Genomic DNA, 17,439 nt, shown 5'->3' on the forward strand with positions numbered 1-17,439 from the left:
GAATGGCCTCCTCCTGTTCCTAATCAACCCCTCTACCCCTCTCTCTCTGAAATCCCACCAGATAGCAGTCTGTAGCTCTCGTCACCCACCACAAGTTGTGACAATAACCACTTCCTGATCCTCCACTTCCCCTCTTCGAGAGTCCCCGATGCTCTGAATAAAACCCAGAGATGTGTCAGTTGTGTGCAGGACGGGTCTGGAGCCTTGTCTGTGTGTTCCTGTTTGCCATCTGTGTGGGTAAGAGATATTTTTTTAATCGAATGTGTGTGAAGAGCAGCGAGAAGTGTGAGAACATCTTAAACGTTTCCAGTGTGTGCAAAGGTCATTCGGTTCATCGTGGTCGGTCCCTGGGTCTCTACTAGGCTAAACATCGCAACAATTCCGTCTCTCTCTCTCTTGCTGTCTCTGCCTCTCTATCTTCTATTTGTCTCTCTCTCTCTCTCTCTCTCTCTCACTGTACCCCTCTCTCTCTGAAGGATCTCTCCCCTCAGTCCCATTCCCCCATTCACCCCATCGCCCCCAGTGCCCCTCTCTCTCTGAAAGATCTCCCCCCTCAGTCCCTTTCCCCATTCACCCCATCGCCCCCTGTGTCCCCTCTCTCTGAAAGATCTCTCCCCTCAGTCCCATTCCCCCTTTCCCCATTCACCCCATCGCCCCCTGTGCCCCTCTCTCTCTGAAAGATCTCTCCCCTCAGTCCCATTCCCCCTTTCCCCATTCACCCCATCACCCCCTGTGCCCCTCTCTCTCTGAAAGATCTCTCCCCTCAGTCCCATTCCCCCTTTCCCCATTCACCCCATCACCCCCTGTGCCCCTCTCTCTCTGAAAGATCTCTCCCCTCAGTCCCATTCCCTCTGCTCCCCCCACTGTTTCTGATGCTCCCCCTCTGTGTGATGGAGATTACCCGACCAGATAGCAGTCTGTAGCACGAGTTACCTAAATTTGTGACAATAACCACTTCCTGATCCTCTGCTTCACCTCTTCGAGAGTCCCCGATGCTCTGAATAAAACCCAGAGATGTGTCAGTTGTGTGCAGGACGGGTCTGGAGCCTTGTCTGTGTGTTCCTGTTTGCCATCTGTGTGGGTAAGAGATATTTTTTAATCGATTGTGTGTGAAGAGCAGCGAGAAGTGTGAGAACATCTTAAACGTTTCCAGTGTGTGTGAAGGCCATTTGGCCCATTGTAGTCGGTCCCTGGGTCTCTGCTAGGCCAAACATCGCAACAATTCCGTCTCTCTCTCTCTTGCTGTCTCTGCCTCTCTATCTTCTATTTCTCTCCCTCTCTGTCTTTCTTTCTCCCTCTCTCTCTCCCTCTCGATCTCTCTTTCTCTCTCTCCCTCCCTCCTTCTCTCTCTGTCTCTCTTTCTCTCTCCCCCTCCCTCTCTCTCTCTCTCTCAATATATCTCACTCTCTCTCCCTCCTTCCCTCTCTCTCTATCTCTCTCTCCTTCTCTCTCTCCTCCCCCCTCCCTCGCTCTCTATCTCTGACACTTTCTCTCTCCGTCCCTCGCTCCCTCTCTCTCCCAATCTCTATCTTTCTCTCTCTCTATCTCTCTCTCGCACTCTCTCTCTTTCACTCCCTCTCTCTCTCTCTGTCTCTCTCTCCCTCTCTCTTTCTCTCCCTCTCTCTGTCTCTGTCTCTCCCTTTCTCTCTCTCCCTCTCCCTCTCTCTGTCTCTCTCTCTCTCCCTCGCTCTTTCTCGCCCTCTCTCTCTCTCTCCCTCTTTCTATCTCCCTCTCTCTCTATCTCACTCCCTCTTTACCCAGAGCCCTGCACCATTCTCTGATTAAAATATTTCTTCACTTCCCCTTTACAATAAACAAGCTTCTCTTCCTGAACCATTTACTGCCAGCACTTGCTGTATCTCGCAGTCTGTGAACTGCATCAGCAAATATCTCCCATTACAGAGAGAGCTCCTCACACCCTGGCTGACCATTTCCAATCTCTCACTGAGCCTTGTGCGGTTTCATTTGTTCCAAAATCTTTCAGAGTTCTTTGTTTCTATAATTGTGTGAGGGCAAAGGAGAGACAAGTGTCCACCAGATAAAAACATACCCTGTATCTAAACCGTGCTGTACCTGCCCTGGGAGTGTTTGATGGGTCAGTGTAGAGGGAGCTTTACTCTGTATCTAACCCTGTACCTGCCCTGGGAGTGTTTGATGGGTCAGTGGAGAGGGAGCTTTACTCTGTATCTAACCCTGTACCTGCCCCTGGGAGTGTTTGATGGGACAGTGTAGAGGGAGCTTTACTCTGTATCTAACCCTGTACCTGCCCTGGGAGTGTTTGATGGGACAGTGTAGAGGGAGCTTTACTCTGTATCTAACCCTGTACCTGCCCTGGGAGTGTTTGATGGGACAGTGTAGAGGGAGCTTTACTCTGTATCTAACTCTGTACCTGCCCTGGGAGTGTTTGATGGGACAGTGCAGACCGAGCTTTACTCTGTATCTAACCCTGTACCTGCCCTGGGAGTGTTTGACGGGACAGTGTCGAGGGAGAATTACTCTTTATCTAACCCTGTACCGGCCCTGGGAGTGTTTGATGGGACAGTGTAGAGGGAGCTTTACTCTGTATCTAACCCTGTACCTGCCCTGGGAGTGTTTGATGGGACAGTGTGGAGGGAGTTTTACTCTGTATCTAACCCTGTACCTGCCCTGGGAGTGTTTGATGGGACAGTATAAAGGGAGCTTTACTCTGTATCTAACCCTGTACCTGCCCTGGGAGTGTTTGATAGGACAGTGCAGAGGGAGCTTTACTCTGTATCTGACACTGTACCCGCCCTGGGAGTGTTTGACGGGACAGTGTAGATGGAGCTTTACTCTGTACCTAACACTGCACCTGCCCTGGGAGTGTTTGACGGGACAGTGTAGAGGGAGATTTACTCTGTATCTATCATTGTACCTACCCTTGGATTGTTTCATGGGACAGTGTAGAGGGAACTTTACTCTGTATCTAACCCTGTACCTGCCCTCGGAGTGTGTGACGGGACAGTGTAGAGGGAGTTTTACTCTGTATCTAATCCTGCAGATGCCCTTTGGGTGTTTGATGGGACAGTGCAGAGGGAGCTCTACTCTGTATCTAACACTGTACCTGTCCTGCCAGTGTTTGATGGGACAGTGCAGAGGGAGCTTTACTCTGCATCTAACACTGTACCTGTCCTGCCAGTGTTTGATGGGACAGTGCAGAGGGAGCTTTACTCTGTATCTATCCCTGTACCAGCCCTGGGAGTGTTTGACGGGACAGTGTAGAGGGAGCTTTACTCTGTATCTAACACTGTACCTGTCCTGCCAGTGTTTGATGGGACAGTGTAGAGGGAGCTTTACTCTGTATCTAACACTGTACCTGTCCTGCCAGTGTTTGATGGGACAGTGTAAAGGGAGCTTTACTCTGTATCTAACCCTGTCCCGCCCCTGGGAGTGTTTGACGGGACAGTGTAGAGGGAGCTTTACTCTGTACCTAACACTGTACCTGCCCTGGGAGTGTTTGACGGGACAGTGTAGAGGGAGATTTACTCTGTATCTATCATTGTACCTACCCTTGGATTGTTTCATGGGACAGTGTAGAGGGAACTTTACTCTGTATCTAACCCTGTACCTGACCCTGGGAGTGTTTGATGGGACAGTGTCGAGGGAGCTTTACTCTGTATCTAATCCTGCAGATGCCCTTTGGGTGTTTGATGGGACAGTGCAGAGGGAGCTCTACTCTGTATCTAACACTGTACCTGTCCTGCCAGTGTTTGATGGGACAGTGCAGAGGGAGCTTTACTCTGCATCTAACACTGTACCTGTCCTGCCAGTGTTTGATGGGACAGTGCAGAGGGAGCTTTACTCTGTATCTATCCCTGTACCAGCCCTGGGAGTGTTTGACGGGACAGTGTAGAGGGAGCTTTACTCTGTATCTAACCCTGTACCTGCCCTGGGAGTGTTTGAAGGGACAGTGTAAAGGGAGCTTTACTCTGTATCTAACCCTGTCCCTCCCCTGGGAGTGTTTGACGGGACAGTGTAGAGGGAGCTTTACTCTGTATCTAACCCTGTACCTGCCCCTGGGAGTGTTTGATGGAAAAGTGTAGAGGGAGCTTTACTCTGTATCTAACCCTGTACCTGCCCCTGGGAGTGTTTGATGGAAAAGTGTAGAGGGAGCTTTACTCTGTATCTAACCCTGTACCTGCCCTGGGAGTGTTTGATGGGACAGTGTAGAGGGAGCTTTACTCTGTATCTAACCCTGTACCTGCCCTGGGAGTGTTTGATGGGACAGTGTAGAGGGAGCTTCACTCTGTATCTAACCCTGTACCTGCCCTGGGAGTGTTTGACGGGACAGTGTAGAGGGAGCTTTACTCTGTATCTCACCCTGTACCTCCCCTGGGAGTGTTTGACGGGACAGTGTAGAGGGAGCTTTACTCTGTATCTAACCCTGTACCTGCCCTGGGAGTGTTTGATGGGACAGTGTAGAGGGTTCTTTACTCTCACTCCTCCACAAATTATCTGCCCCATTTCTCACATTCCAACACTTCAAATGTATTTCCTTGCCCTTCAGTCACTTTGAGACCCTGTGGAGATGTGGCACTGGGTTATATATCTCTCCAACTCGTTCCTCAATCACTGAGCTTGTTCTGTTCCACACACACTCACTGTCTCCTCCTGTTATCTCAGGTGAAATTCAGACTCTCCATCCCCCTGTGAATGGATCCCTGGGTCAGTCGATTATTTTACCTGTTGGGATCACAGTCGGATCGAAGGATGTTGAGGTTGTTTGGAAACGCAAAACACCCAATGTCAGAATAGCGAGATACATGAACAAGAATGTTGAAACGTTCGGCACTGATGTGTACACACGACGGATAAAGCTTCTTCCAGAGAATTACAGTCTGCAAATCAGTGACTTACAGAGAGAGGACAGTGGTGTGTATGAGGTGATTGTAACAGGAAAGTTAGGACAAGAAAATCCGGAGCTGGTTCGACTGGACGTGTACGGTGAGTGAGATTGTATCTGCTGATTCTGGGCTTCACCCATTACTGAAAGACCCCAAATTAATGGGTTGGGACAGATATTGTACATTACAAAGTTTATTGAATCGCTCCTAATTGTCGGTGCCCATACTGGGGTCACTGATCTCAGGGGTGTGGGGGTGAGGCAGCCTGAGTCTGGCGGTACACGCAGTGCATTGCTGGATTTACTCAATCCCAGTGTGAACCCTGTTTCCATTGGAGGGATGGAGAGGGGAGATGAAACAGGTTCCCCACAATCTCAGACTCACTGTGAAATACCAGAATACAGTTCTGTGCCTTTCACCATCTTGTACTGTTTGCTGTTCATTCACCTGCCTCGTGGAAATAAATCAGTTGTCGGTCTGAATCCTGAGTCTTTCGACATTCGGAGAATCTGGGAATCATTTCACGAGAAGGATTGACAGGACAGCCCACAAAACGTTCCAGTACCCAGGGTTTAGAGTTATGATTCCCGATCACAAGCCCAGGGTCTCCATCTTATTTAATGCGATCTCGGACAGAACGAGAGGGCGCACTCCAGATCTTAAGGGACACAGGCTCAGCTTACAGGAGTGAGTGATGACACTGAACCAGAGAGAATTCCCGGGATACAAACCCAACAACGGTGAATTTGAGCGAAGGAGTGTGCGATGAATGTGTGTGACTCTCCTCCATTTTGATCCGCGTGAAACCAGCGGGGGAGCGAGACAGTTAAAATGGCGGATGGAGGACTGAGACGGGATCTGCTTAATGTTGACTCGGGAGCATCGTAGACGACACGGGTGGTGGGGAGGGGATAGTTGGGTATTGAACTGTCACACAAGGGCCTCCATTACTTTCTCACAGGCCTGCCTGTGTTTTTCTTTCTATCCTAATGTCAGAGCGTGTGTCAGGAACGAACATCACGGCTACTGTCACCCAGGGGATCTGTAACATCACCCTGACCTGCTCAGTGACCTCAGGCAATCTCACCAGCTTCCGATGGTGGAGGGGACGAGAGGAGTTGGGGAATGACAGCAACCATTATCTCTCTGGATACGGAGAGGAACTCCGGATCTATTACACATCGGATGTCAAGGAGAGTGTGTACAGGTGTGAAGCCTGGAACCCAGTCAGTAAGGACACTGCACAGATCAAGCTGAGTGATGTCTGTAATATAACCGTATCTGGTAAGTGTCACAGTGAGAGAAGCAAACAACTGCATTCAGGTATTAGACAGTCTCGTGTTGTACCTGCCCTGGGAGTGTTTGATGGGACACTGTAGAGGGAGCTTTACTCTGTATCCAACCCTGTACCTGCCCTGGGAGTGTTTGATGGGACAGTGTAGAGGGAGCTTTACTCTGTATCTAACCCTGTACCTGCCCTGGGAGTGTTTGATGGGACGGTGCAGAGGGAGCTTTACTCTGTATCTCACCCTGTACCTGCCCTGGGAGAGTTTGATGGGACAGTGTAGAGGGAGCTTTACTCTGAATCTAAAACTGTACCTGCCCTGGGAGTGTTTGATGGGACAGTGTCGAGGGAGCTTTACTCTGTATCTAACCCTGTACCTGCCCCTGGGAGTGTTTGATGGGACAATGTAGAGGGAGCTTTACTCTGTATCTAACCCTGTACCTGCCCTGGGAATGTTTGATGGGACAGTGTAGAGGGAGCTTTACTCTGTATCTAACCCTGTACCTGACCCTGGGAGTGTTTGATGGGACAGTGTAGAGGGAGCTTTACTCTGTATCTAACCCTGTACCTGCCCTGGGAGTGTTTGATGGGAGAGTGTAGAGGGAGCTTTACTCTGTATCTAACCCTGTACCTGCCCTGGGAGTGTTTGATGGGACAGTGTAGAGGGAGCAGAGATAGAGTCAGTAAGACGGGGTTCTCAATGGAGAGATTTTTCCATTTGAAAAGGAGTCTCTGGTTGAGAGAGGGGAGGTGGAAATGATGGTTCGAATGGGATCTCAGTGTCTGTTATCGCCGGTGGGGGTCGTCAGTGTGTCGTCCAGCGAGAGACAGCACCTTCAAGAGAGGAGGGGAGGAAATTGGAGGGGTCGGGATTGGAGGGGAGGGGAATTAGAGGGGAAGGGAATTGGAGGGGAGGGGATTGGAGGGGCAGGGTATTGGAGGGAAGGTCAATCGGGGGGTGGGGATTGGAGGGGAGGGAATTGAAGGGGTGGGGAATAGGAGGGGTGGGGAATCGGAGGGGTGGGGAATCAGAGGGGTGGGGATTGGAGTGGAGGAAATTGGGGGAGGATTGGAGGGGGGGAATTGGAGGGGAAGGGATTGGAGTGGAGGGAATTGGAGGGGAGAGGATTGGTGGGGAGGGGATTGGAGGGGATGGGAATTAGAGTGGAAGGGAATTGGATGGTAGGGGATCGGAGGGGAGGGGAATTGGAGGGGAGGGGAATCAGAGGGCAGGGGGTTGGAGGGGAGGGGATTGGAGGGAGGGGGAATTTGAGGGACGAGAATTCGAGGGGTGGGGAATTGGAGAGGGGAATTGGAGGGAAAGGAATTGGAGGGCAAGGGCTAGGAGGGGAGGAGAATTGGAGGAGAGGGGAATTGGAGAGGAAAGCATTGGAGGAGGTGGCATTGGAGGGGAGGGAATCGGAGGGGATAGGATTGGAGGGGAGGAAATTGGAGGGGAGGGGACTTGGAGGAGAGGGGAATTGGAGGAGAGGGGAATTGGAGGAGAGGGGAATTGGAGGGAAAGGGAACTGGAGGGGAAGGGATTGGAGGGGAAGGGAATTGGAGGGGAGCGGATTGGAAGGGAGGGGTATTGGAGGGACGTGGAATCATGGGGGAGGGAATCACGGGGGTGGGGATTGGAGGGGAGGGATTTGGAGGGGAGAGGATAGGAGGGGAGGGAATTGGAGGATAGGGAATTGGAGGGGAGGGGATTGGAGGGGAAGGGTATTGGAGGGAAAGGGAATTAGGGGGGATGGGGAGGGATTTGGAGGGGAGGGGATTGGAGGGGCAGGGTATTGAAGGGAAGGGCAATTGGGGGGGAGGGGATTGGAGTGGAGGGAATTGGAGGGGAAGGGATTGGAGGGGAGGGGTTTGGAGGGGAGGGGGTTGGAGGGGAGGGGATTGGAGGGGAGGGGATTGGAGGGGAGGGGATTGGAGTGGAGGGAATTGGAGGGGAGAGGATTGGAGGGGAGGGGATTGGAGGGGAGGGAATTGGAGGGGAGGGGATTGGAGTGGAGGGAATTGGAGGGGAGGGGATTGGAGGGGAGGGGATTGGAGGGGAGGGGATTGGAGGGGAGGGAATTGGAGGGGAGGGGATTGGAGGTGGAGAACGTGTTGCTGTGCCCATGAAGATTGGATGGAGTAATATCTGTGAGAATGTTTCTCCTCCCCAGGGACACAGTCATCTACTGCCACAGTGGTTATAGTGGTTATTGTGCTGATGCTCGTCATTCTATTGGCCGGTCTATTATTCATTCTCTACAAGAATAAAGAAACAAGTAAGTCGCTGAACCCTAAAATTCCTGGGTCTGAGGAGCTCCCGATTCTGGGGGTGTGCGGGGAATTGTGTCAGTACTGTTTGGGGCAGCAAACCTTCCTGCCAAAGGTCCTCCCCCTTTAATTCCCCTCCATCGGCCTCGCCCCTCCCCATCTCTGTAACTGGGTACAGTTCTGGTCTCCTAACCTAAGGAAGGATAGACTTGACTTCGAGGGGGGGCAACGAAGGTTCACTGGATTGATTCCTGGGATGAGAGGGTTGTCCTATGAGGAGAGATTGAGTGGAATGGGCCGATACTCTCTGGAGTTTAGAAGAATGAGAGGTGATCTTATTGAAACATATAAGATTCTGAGGGGGCTTGAGAGGGTAGATGCTGAGAGGCTGTTTCCCCCTTGGCTGGAGAGTCTAGAACGAGGGGGCATCGTCTCAGGATAAGGGGTCGGACATTTAGGACCGAGATGAGGAACAGTTTCTCCCCTCTGAGGGTTGTGAATATTTGGAATTCTCTCCCCCAGAGGGCTGTGGATGCTCAGTTGTTGAGTAGATTCAAGACTGAGATCGATGGATATTTGCTCACCAAGAGAATCGAGGGATATGGGGATCGGGCGGGAAAGTGGAGTTGAGGTCGAAGATCAGCCATGACCTGATTGAATGGCGGAGGAGGCTCGAGGGGTCGTATGACCGACTCCTGCTCCTATTTCTTATGTTCTTATGTTCCTCCAGCCCCTCCAACCCTCCCAGATCTCTGTAACCTCCTCCAGCCCCTCCAACCCTCCCAGATCTCTGTAACCTCCTCCACGTGATATCAAGAAACGGCTGAGTGCACTGGATACAGCAAAGGCTATGGGCCCCGAAAACATCCCAGCTGTAGTGATGAAGACTTGTGCTCCAGAACTAGCTGCGCCTCTAGCCAAGCTGTTCCAGTACAGCTACAACACTGGCATCCACCCGACAATGTGGAAAATTGCCCAGGTATGTCCTGTCCACAAAAAGCAGGACAAATCCAATCCGGCCAATTACCGCCCCATCAGTCTACTCTCAATCATCAGCAAAGTGATGGAAGGTGTCGTCGACAGTGCTATCAAGCGGCACTTACTCACCAATAACCTGCTCACCGATGCTCAGTTTGGGTGCCGCCAGGACCACTCTGCTCCAGACCTCATTACAGCCTTGGTCCAAACATGGACAAAAGAGCTGAATTCCAGAGGTGAGGTGAGAGTGACTGCCCTTGACATCAAGGCAGCATTTGACCGAGTGTGGCACCAAGGAGCCCTCGTAAAATTGAAGTCAATGGGAATCAGGGGGAAAACTCTCCAGTGGCTGGAGTCATACCTAGCACAAAGGAAGATGGTAGTGGTTGTTGGAGGCCAAGCATCTCAGCCCCAGGGCATTGCTGCAGGAGTTCCTCAGGGCAGTGTCCTAGGCCCAACCATCTTCAGCTGCTTCATCAATGACATTCCCTCCATCATAAGGTCAGAAATGGGGATGTTCGCTGATGACTGCACAGTGTTCAGTTCCATTCGCAACCCCTCAGATAATGAAGCAGTCCGTGCCCGCATGCAGCAAGACCTGGACAACATCCAGGCTTGGGCTGATAAGTGGCAAGTAACATTCGCGCCAGATAAGTGCCAGGCAATGACCATCTCCAACAAGAGAGAGTCTAACCACCTCCCCTTGACATTCAACGGCATTACCATCGCCGAATCCCCCACCATCAACATCCTGGGGGTCACCATTGACCAGAAACTTAACTGGACCAGCCATATAAATACTGTGGCTATGAGAGCAGGTCAGAGGCTGGGTATTCTGCGGCGAGTGACTCACCTCCTGACTCCCCGAGGCCTTTCCACCATCTACAAGGCACAAGTCAGGAGTGTGATGGAATACTCTCCACTTGCCTGGATGAGTGCAGCTCCAACAACACTCAAGAAGCTCGACACCATCCAAGATAAAGCAGCCCGCTTGATTGGCACCCCATCCACCACCCTAAACATTCACTCCCTTCACCACCGGCGCACTGTGGCTGCAGTGTGCACCATCCACAGGATGCACTGCAGCAACTCGCCAAGGCTTCTTCGACAGCACCTCCCAAACCCGCGATCTCTACCACCTAGAAGGACAAGGGCAGCAGGCGCATGGGAACAACACCACCTGCACGTTCCCCTCCAAGTCACACACCATCCCGACTTGGAAATATATCGCCGTTCCTTCATTGTCGCTGGGTCAAAATCCTGGAACTCCCTTCCTAACAGCACTGTGGGAGAACCGTCACCACACGGACTGCAGCGGTTCAAGAAGGCGGCTCACCACTACCTTCTCAAGGGCAATTAGGGATGGGCAATAAATGCCAGCCTTGCCAGCGACGCCCACATCCCGTGAACGAATAAAAAAAAAGCCCCTCCAAACCTCCCAGATCTCTGTAACTTCCTCCAGCCCCTCCAACCCTCCCAGATCTCTGTAACTTCCTCCAGCCACTCCAAGATCTATGTAACCTCCTCCAACCCTCTCAGATCTCTGTAACCTCCTCCAGCCCCTCCAACCCTCCCAGATCTCTGCCCTCCTCCAATTCTGGCCTCTTGCGCATCCCCCCGATTCCCATCGCTCCACCATTGGCGGCCGTGCCTTCAGCAGCCTGGGGCTTCTGTGCTCTGGAATTCCCTCCCTAAACCTCTCCGCCTCTCTCTCTCTTCCCTTAAGGCCCTCCTTAAAACCTGCCTCTTTAACTGAGATTTTAGGCCTCCTGTCCTCATATCTCTTTATGTGGCTCGGTGTCAGTTTGTGTCCGATTTACCCTCCTGTGAAGCACCCTGGGACGTATTTTACCGCGTTAAAGGCACTGTTTAAATGCGAGTTGCGGTTGTGTTTGAAGGAGATTTGCTGAGGGAGCGTGTGGGACAGAGCGTGAGCAGATTCTCGTGTCGGGTTAGAAGTTCCATCGATAATTCCCACCCACACATCTCTCACTGTCATCATTTTTCCCTTTCAAAGTTTGTCCGAACGGGACAAAGAGACAGGAAGCTCCAGGCAAAATAACGACTATCTATGCTGAGGTCAATCCAAAGCTACTTAAGATGTGCCGAAAGGACCGTTTACCACCAGAAGGAGATGAACTGGTAATGGGACACTCATTTCAGACTCTCAATAGAGGAATCAATTCTGAGGGACAGGATATGTCCACAGATCCCTGAAGGTAGCAGGACAGGTAGATAAGGTGGTTAAGAAGGCACAAAGGAGACATTCCTTTATTAACTGAGGCATAGAATATAAGAGCAGGGAGGTTATGCTGGAACTGTATAAAACACGAGTTAGGCCACAGCTTGAGTACTGGGTACAGTTCTGGTCACCACATTACAGGAAGGATGTGATTACAGTGCGACACTCAATAGAGGAGCAAAGGATCAAGAGGGACAGGTACACTCATCACTAAACGTAGCAACGCAGGTGAATAAGGCCATAAACAAGGTAAACCAAGCACTGGGGTTCATTTCCAGAGGGATAGAATTGAAAAGCAGAGAAGTTTTGTTAAACTTGTATAGAACCTCGGTTAGACCACACTCGGAGCACTGTGCACAGTGCTGGTCTCCATATACCTGGGTTAGACCACACTCGGAGCACTGTGCACAGTTCTGGTCTCCATATACCTGGGTGAGACCACACTGGGAGCACTGTGCACAGTTCTGGTCTCCATATACCTGGGTTAGACCAAACTTTGAGCACTGTGCACAGTTCTGGTCTCCATATACCTTGGTTGGACCACACTTGGAGGACTGTGCACAGTTCTGGTCTCCGTATACCTGGGTTAGACCAAACTTTGAGCACTGTGCACAGTTCTGGTCTCCATATACCTTGGTTGGATCACACTTGGAGCACTGTGCACAGTTCTGGTCTCCATATACCTGGGTTAGACCACCCTTGGAGCACTGTGCACAGTTCTGGTCTCCATATACCTGGGTTAGACCACATTTGGAGCACTGTGCACAGTTCTGGTCTCCATGTACCTGGGTTAGACCACTCTTGGAGCACTATGCACAGTTCCGGTCTCCATATACCTGGGATAGACCACACTTGGAGCACTGTGCACAGTTCTGGTCTCTATATACCTGGGTTGGACCACACTTGGAGCACTGTGCACAGTTCTGGTCTCCATATACCTGGGTTAGACCACACTGGGAGCACTGGCACAGTGCTGGTCTCCATATACCTGGGTTAGACCACACTTGGAGCACTGTGCACAGTTCTGGTCTCCATATACCTGGGTTGGACCACACTTGGAGCACTGTGCACAGTTCTGGTCTCCATATACCTGGGTTGGACCACACTTAGAGCACTGTGCACAGTTCTGGTCTCCATATACCTGGGTTAGACCACAGTTGGAGCACTGTGCACAGTTCTGGTCTCCATATACCTGGGTTAGACCACACTGGGAGCACTGGCACAGTTCTGGTCTCCATATACCTGGGTTAGACCACACTTGGAGCACTGTGCACAGTTCTGGTCTCCCTATACCTGGGTTAGACCACACTTGGAGCACTGTGCACAGTTCCGGTCTCCATATACCTGGGTTAGACCACACTGGGAGCACTGGCACAGTTCTGGTCTCCATATACCTGGGTTGGACCACACTTGGAGCACTGTGCACAGTTCTGGTCTCCATATACCTTGGTTAGACCACACTTGGAGCACTGTGCACAGTTCTGGTCTCCATATACCTTGGTTAGACCACACTTGGAGCACTGTGCACAGTTCTGGTCTCCATATACCTGGGTTAGAACACACTTGGAGCATTGTGCAAAGTTATGGTCTCCATATACCTTGGTTGGACCACACTTGGAGCACTGTGCACAGTTCTGGTCTCCATATACCTGGGTTGGACCACACTTGGAGCACTGTGCACAGTTCTGGTCTCCAAACACCTGGGTTAGACCACACTTGGAGCACTGTGCACAGTTCTGGTCTCCATATTATAAAAAGGATATAGAGGCAGTGGAGAGGGTGCAAAAAAGTAACACAAGGAGGATATCAGAACTGAGAGGATATCCATTCTGGGAAGACTGAACAGGCTGTGACTCTTTTCTCTCGAAAAGAGAAGACTGAGGGGTGACCTGATAGAGGCCTTTAAGATTATGTAAGGGTTCGATAGGGTAGACGTAGAGAAGATGTTTCCACTTGTGGGGGGAGACCAGAACCAGGGGCCATAAATAGAAGATAGTCACTAATAAATCCAATCGGGAATTCAGGAGAAACTTCTTTACCCAGAGAGTGGTGAGAATGTGGAACTCGCTACTGCAAGGAGTAGTTGAGGCAAATAGCGGAGATGGATTTCAGGGGGAAGCTCGATAAACACGTGAGGGAGAAAGGAATTGAAGGATATGGTGATAGGGGGAGATGATGTAGGGAGAGAGGAGGCTCGTGTGGAGCATAAACACTGGGATAGAACAGTTGGGCCGAATGGCCTGTTTCTGTGCTGTAGGTTCGATGTAACTCAATCTCTTGGAAAGGTCACTGATATTGAAATGTTGTTACCCCCAGCTCTCTCGCTGGGTTAGCTAATCCCACAGCCCTCGGTGTGGTGCAGAGCTACTTGTCCAAATAACCTCCACCGCCTCGGACTCAGGGCAGCAGGTGCACGAGTACATCATCTCCTCCAGGATTCCCCCCTCCCAACTCAATCAGCGCCCCGACTGGTACACATACTGTCCGTTCCTTCATCGTCGCCGGGTCAAAACACCCGATCGAACAGCACTCTCTCCACACGGACTGCAGCGGTTCAAGCAGAAGGCTCACCACCACCTTCTCAAGGGGCAACTCGGGATGGGCAATAAATGCCAGCCTTGCTGGCGACGCCCACCTCCCCCAGAATCAAGCTTTAAAAAAACAAGAATCATACAGCACAGGAGGAGACCATTCGGCCCATCGTGCCTGTGCCGGCTCTTTGAAAGAGCTATCCAGTTGGTTCCACTCCCCTGCTCTTTCCCCAGAAGCCTGGAAATTACCCCTCTTCAAAGACTTGGGAACTCTGAATGATACCAAGCTGTTCAGCACCTCCGTTCCAGCTATTTTTATCCTATCGTTGATTGTGGGTTCTGGCTCGTTTCTTTTGATCAAATCAAGCTTTTCTGCTTTTTCTGTAGGATGTGAAGCAGGTTGAGGGTCCCACAGAGCAGTCGTCAATCACCGTGTACGATACCATCAAGAACCTTGGACTGGGGGCCGATTGAGAGCGGAGTGGATGAAACATTTTGAGGAGAGATAATCCAACCCGAACCAGAAAACCTCGAGACTCAATCCGTGCTTTCAGGAAACCTGTTCCCAGATCGTAACAACTCGCTGCGTAATGAACAATTCTCCTCTCCTCCCCCCACCCCCCGCTTCATTTACCCATTACCAATCCCTGTGGAACACCACTTCCCACCTTTCCCTAGTCTGAGTAACTGCCTCTAACCCCCTACTCTCTGTCTTGTAGCCAGCTCGCTATCCATTCTGCTACCTCTCCCCTGACTCTGCGTGCTCTGACCTTGATGTGGAGATGCCGGTGATGGACTGGGGTTGACAATTGTAAACAATTTTACAACACCAAGTTATAGTCCAGCAATTTTATTTTAAATTCACAAGCTAAGCTTTCGGAGGCTTCCTCCTTCGTCAGGTGAACGATGTGAAATGAAATCCTCGAAATGAAATCGCATTTATAATTCACAGAACAATGCTTGGTGAGTACAGACAGTTTTTTCAACTGCCCGTTGCCAAGGCAATCAGTGTGCAGACAGACAGGTGTTACCTGCCAGATCTCACAGAATATACAAATCACCAAAAAAAAAACAACAAACAAAAAAAAAACAGAGATAGAGAGGTCGACTCACGACCTTAGTCGTGAGTCGACAATGCGGTTCCTTATCGAGGGCCTTTTGAAAGTCCATATATATATTACATCTACTACATTACCCTTGTCGACCCTCTCTGTTACTTCTTCAAAGAATTCAAGAAGGTTGGTCAAGCATGACCTTCCCTTTTGAAATCCGTGCTGACTATTCTTTATTAGATTTTCTGTTTCTAGATGTTTTTCTGTTGCATCTTTGAGTGGAGATTCCATTATCTCTCTGACCGCCGATGTACAGTTCCCGGGACTGGTTCTACCTCACTTTCTAAATACCGGAATCACATTAGCTGTCCGCCAGTCCCCTGGCACTATTCCCTTTCCTGATGAATTTTGATATATCTGCAATCGTGCCTCTGCTATCTCCTCCAGAACTTCTTTGAAGATGCGCAGAGGCAATCCATCCGGACCAGGGGTTTTATCCTCTCGAAGTTTGATTTGTTTATCCATTATCTCCTCCCTTTCTATCTTCAATGCAGTTGTACCTTTTTGAACCTTTCCTTCTAATGTCCTGCCCACCTTGTTAGTCTCCCTGCTAAATACTGAGGTAAAGTAACTGATCAATATTTCTGCCCTTACCGGTGAGTTTATCGTGTGTATCCTTTACTGGCCCTCTCCCTATTCCGGTTTTCCTTTTGTTATTAACGTGTCTATGGAATACTTTACTCTTTCTTGTCCTGTCCCTTGATAGTTTCATTTCGTGGTTCCTCTTTGCCTTCCGAATTGTTCTTTAAACTTCTTTCCAAAGCTCTTCCTATTCCCTTCTGCCATCCCCTCCTTTATTGTCTCTGTAGCTAAGGGTTTTTAAAGTTTCCAAAGCTGGCCAATCTCAGGGCATAATCAGTAAACGTAGAGTTTAGACAGAAAGCCATCAGAATACAGATATATATTTTTACATTAATTGTTTTATAATACGGAACGAGGACAGAACAGTTAACGTAACAATCATGGTTACGACACGCGAGCACATAAACCGTGTGCACCCAAATCCTATCCTTTCGATAACATTGGAGAAGGATGAAAGTTTAGACAATGGAACAGGAGACTGACGCCCCCAGGGAGGTACGTATGCAGCAATCTGACGGCCTGAAGGTCGTACAGTGCCTACAGTAAAGTGAAACTCAGCAAACATTCGACAAATTACCCTCGTTTCTAACACGGTGTACAAGAGGGCTGCAAAGCAAAAGCTGATTAAGGAACTTTAACCACCTTGAAAGAGAGATACAGCGAGCAACTTGGAGAGACAGTCATTCAGGATTCCCGGGGAGTCCTTTACGCGTGAGTTTCTAGCTGTAGCACTGCGCGTCCGGCTCTGCATGTAGTCTTGAAATAAATGTTTTGGAGACAATGCAGTTCATTGTCAGACATATTACTATCTAGCTTTTAATATTCTGTTATTAAAAGGATAAGGCTTGTGCTAACAAAAGCGAGAGGCATCTTTATTGTTTTGTATGTCACAAAGTACCTGCTATAATATGATCTGTGCTATAATATGATCACTGTCTGCTTTGAGAAGGATAGCACGATAGCAGAAAGCAGTTTAAAATATTTCCGACAACAGTTTTCAATATTGAGATTTTATATGCTCCTTTTGCATGCTACTGTATGCAAAATGCCATTCTAGATGTTCTGTGACTACTTTCTAATGTTTTGCCATCAAATACTGTGGTTTTAAAATTCATTTTCTTCATGCCAGTATGGTGTGGTTTTGTTTGCTAGATGCCTGCTTTAAAAGTGCATGATTCATGGCTATATGTTTTGCCCATGGCATTTTAAAAATAATTTTTCCCCCCTGTGATTGGCATTGGCCAGACGGAATAATGTATACCATTTCACAGCACAGCAAGTTTTATCAGAATATGTCACCATTCATTTCTGTTGCAATGTGCTGATGGATAAGGCTTTCCAGCAACACAGGTGGCAGTTCATCAAACTGGCTTCAGAACTGTGAAAGCAATGGGTTTGTTCACCTGTTGCTTTATGACATCTGGTTCATCATCTGCTCGTAAGGAGCAGCCCTTCTTTTCTGCGGATTTCCCTTTGAAGCTGTCACAAACAGACAACTTTATTTGTATCCTCATTTTCAATTTGCTTCAGAGGGAAATCCACAAAAACCCTGATGTATCTTTACGGATCTGTGAGA

At 49.8% G+C, this 17,439-nt stretch overlaps 1 protein-coding gene across 2 annotated transcripts; it reads left to right on the top strand.

Annotated features, from left to right (window-relative positions):
• Window positions 1–965: 965 nt before the first annotated feature.
• LOC137312206 (SLAM family member 5-like) lies at window positions 966–16,722 on the top strand. 2 transcript variants are annotated; one of them, XM_067978855.1, is made up of 6 exons: window positions 967–1,081; window positions 4,642–4,962; window positions 5,859–6,146; window positions 8,322–8,426; window positions 11,414–11,538; window positions 14,557–16,722. In XM_067978855.1, exons 1-6 carry the CDS (start codon window positions 1,015–1,017, stop codon window positions 14,641–14,643), a joined length of 993 nt encoding a protein of 330 aa, XP_067834956.1. In that variant the 5' UTR covers window positions 967–1,014; the 3' UTR covers window positions 14,644–16,722. The 2 variants fall into 2 exon arrangements, with proteins under 2 accessions (XP_067834957.1, XP_067834956.1); XM_067978856.1 differs by lacking the exon at window positions 11,414–11,538 and having other exon boundaries at window positions 966–1,081.
• Window positions 16,723–17,439: the final 717 nt, after the last annotated feature.

This window comes from Heptranchias perlo, unplaced genomic scaffold, assembly GCF_035084215.1.
Source record: "Heptranchias perlo isolate sHepPer1 unplaced genomic scaffold, sHepPer1.hap1 HAP1_SCAFFOLD_403, whole genome shotgun sequence".
Classification (NCBI taxonomy): domain Eukaryota; kingdom Metazoa; phylum Chordata; class Chondrichthyes; order Hexanchiformes; family Hexanchidae; genus Heptranchias; species Heptranchias perlo.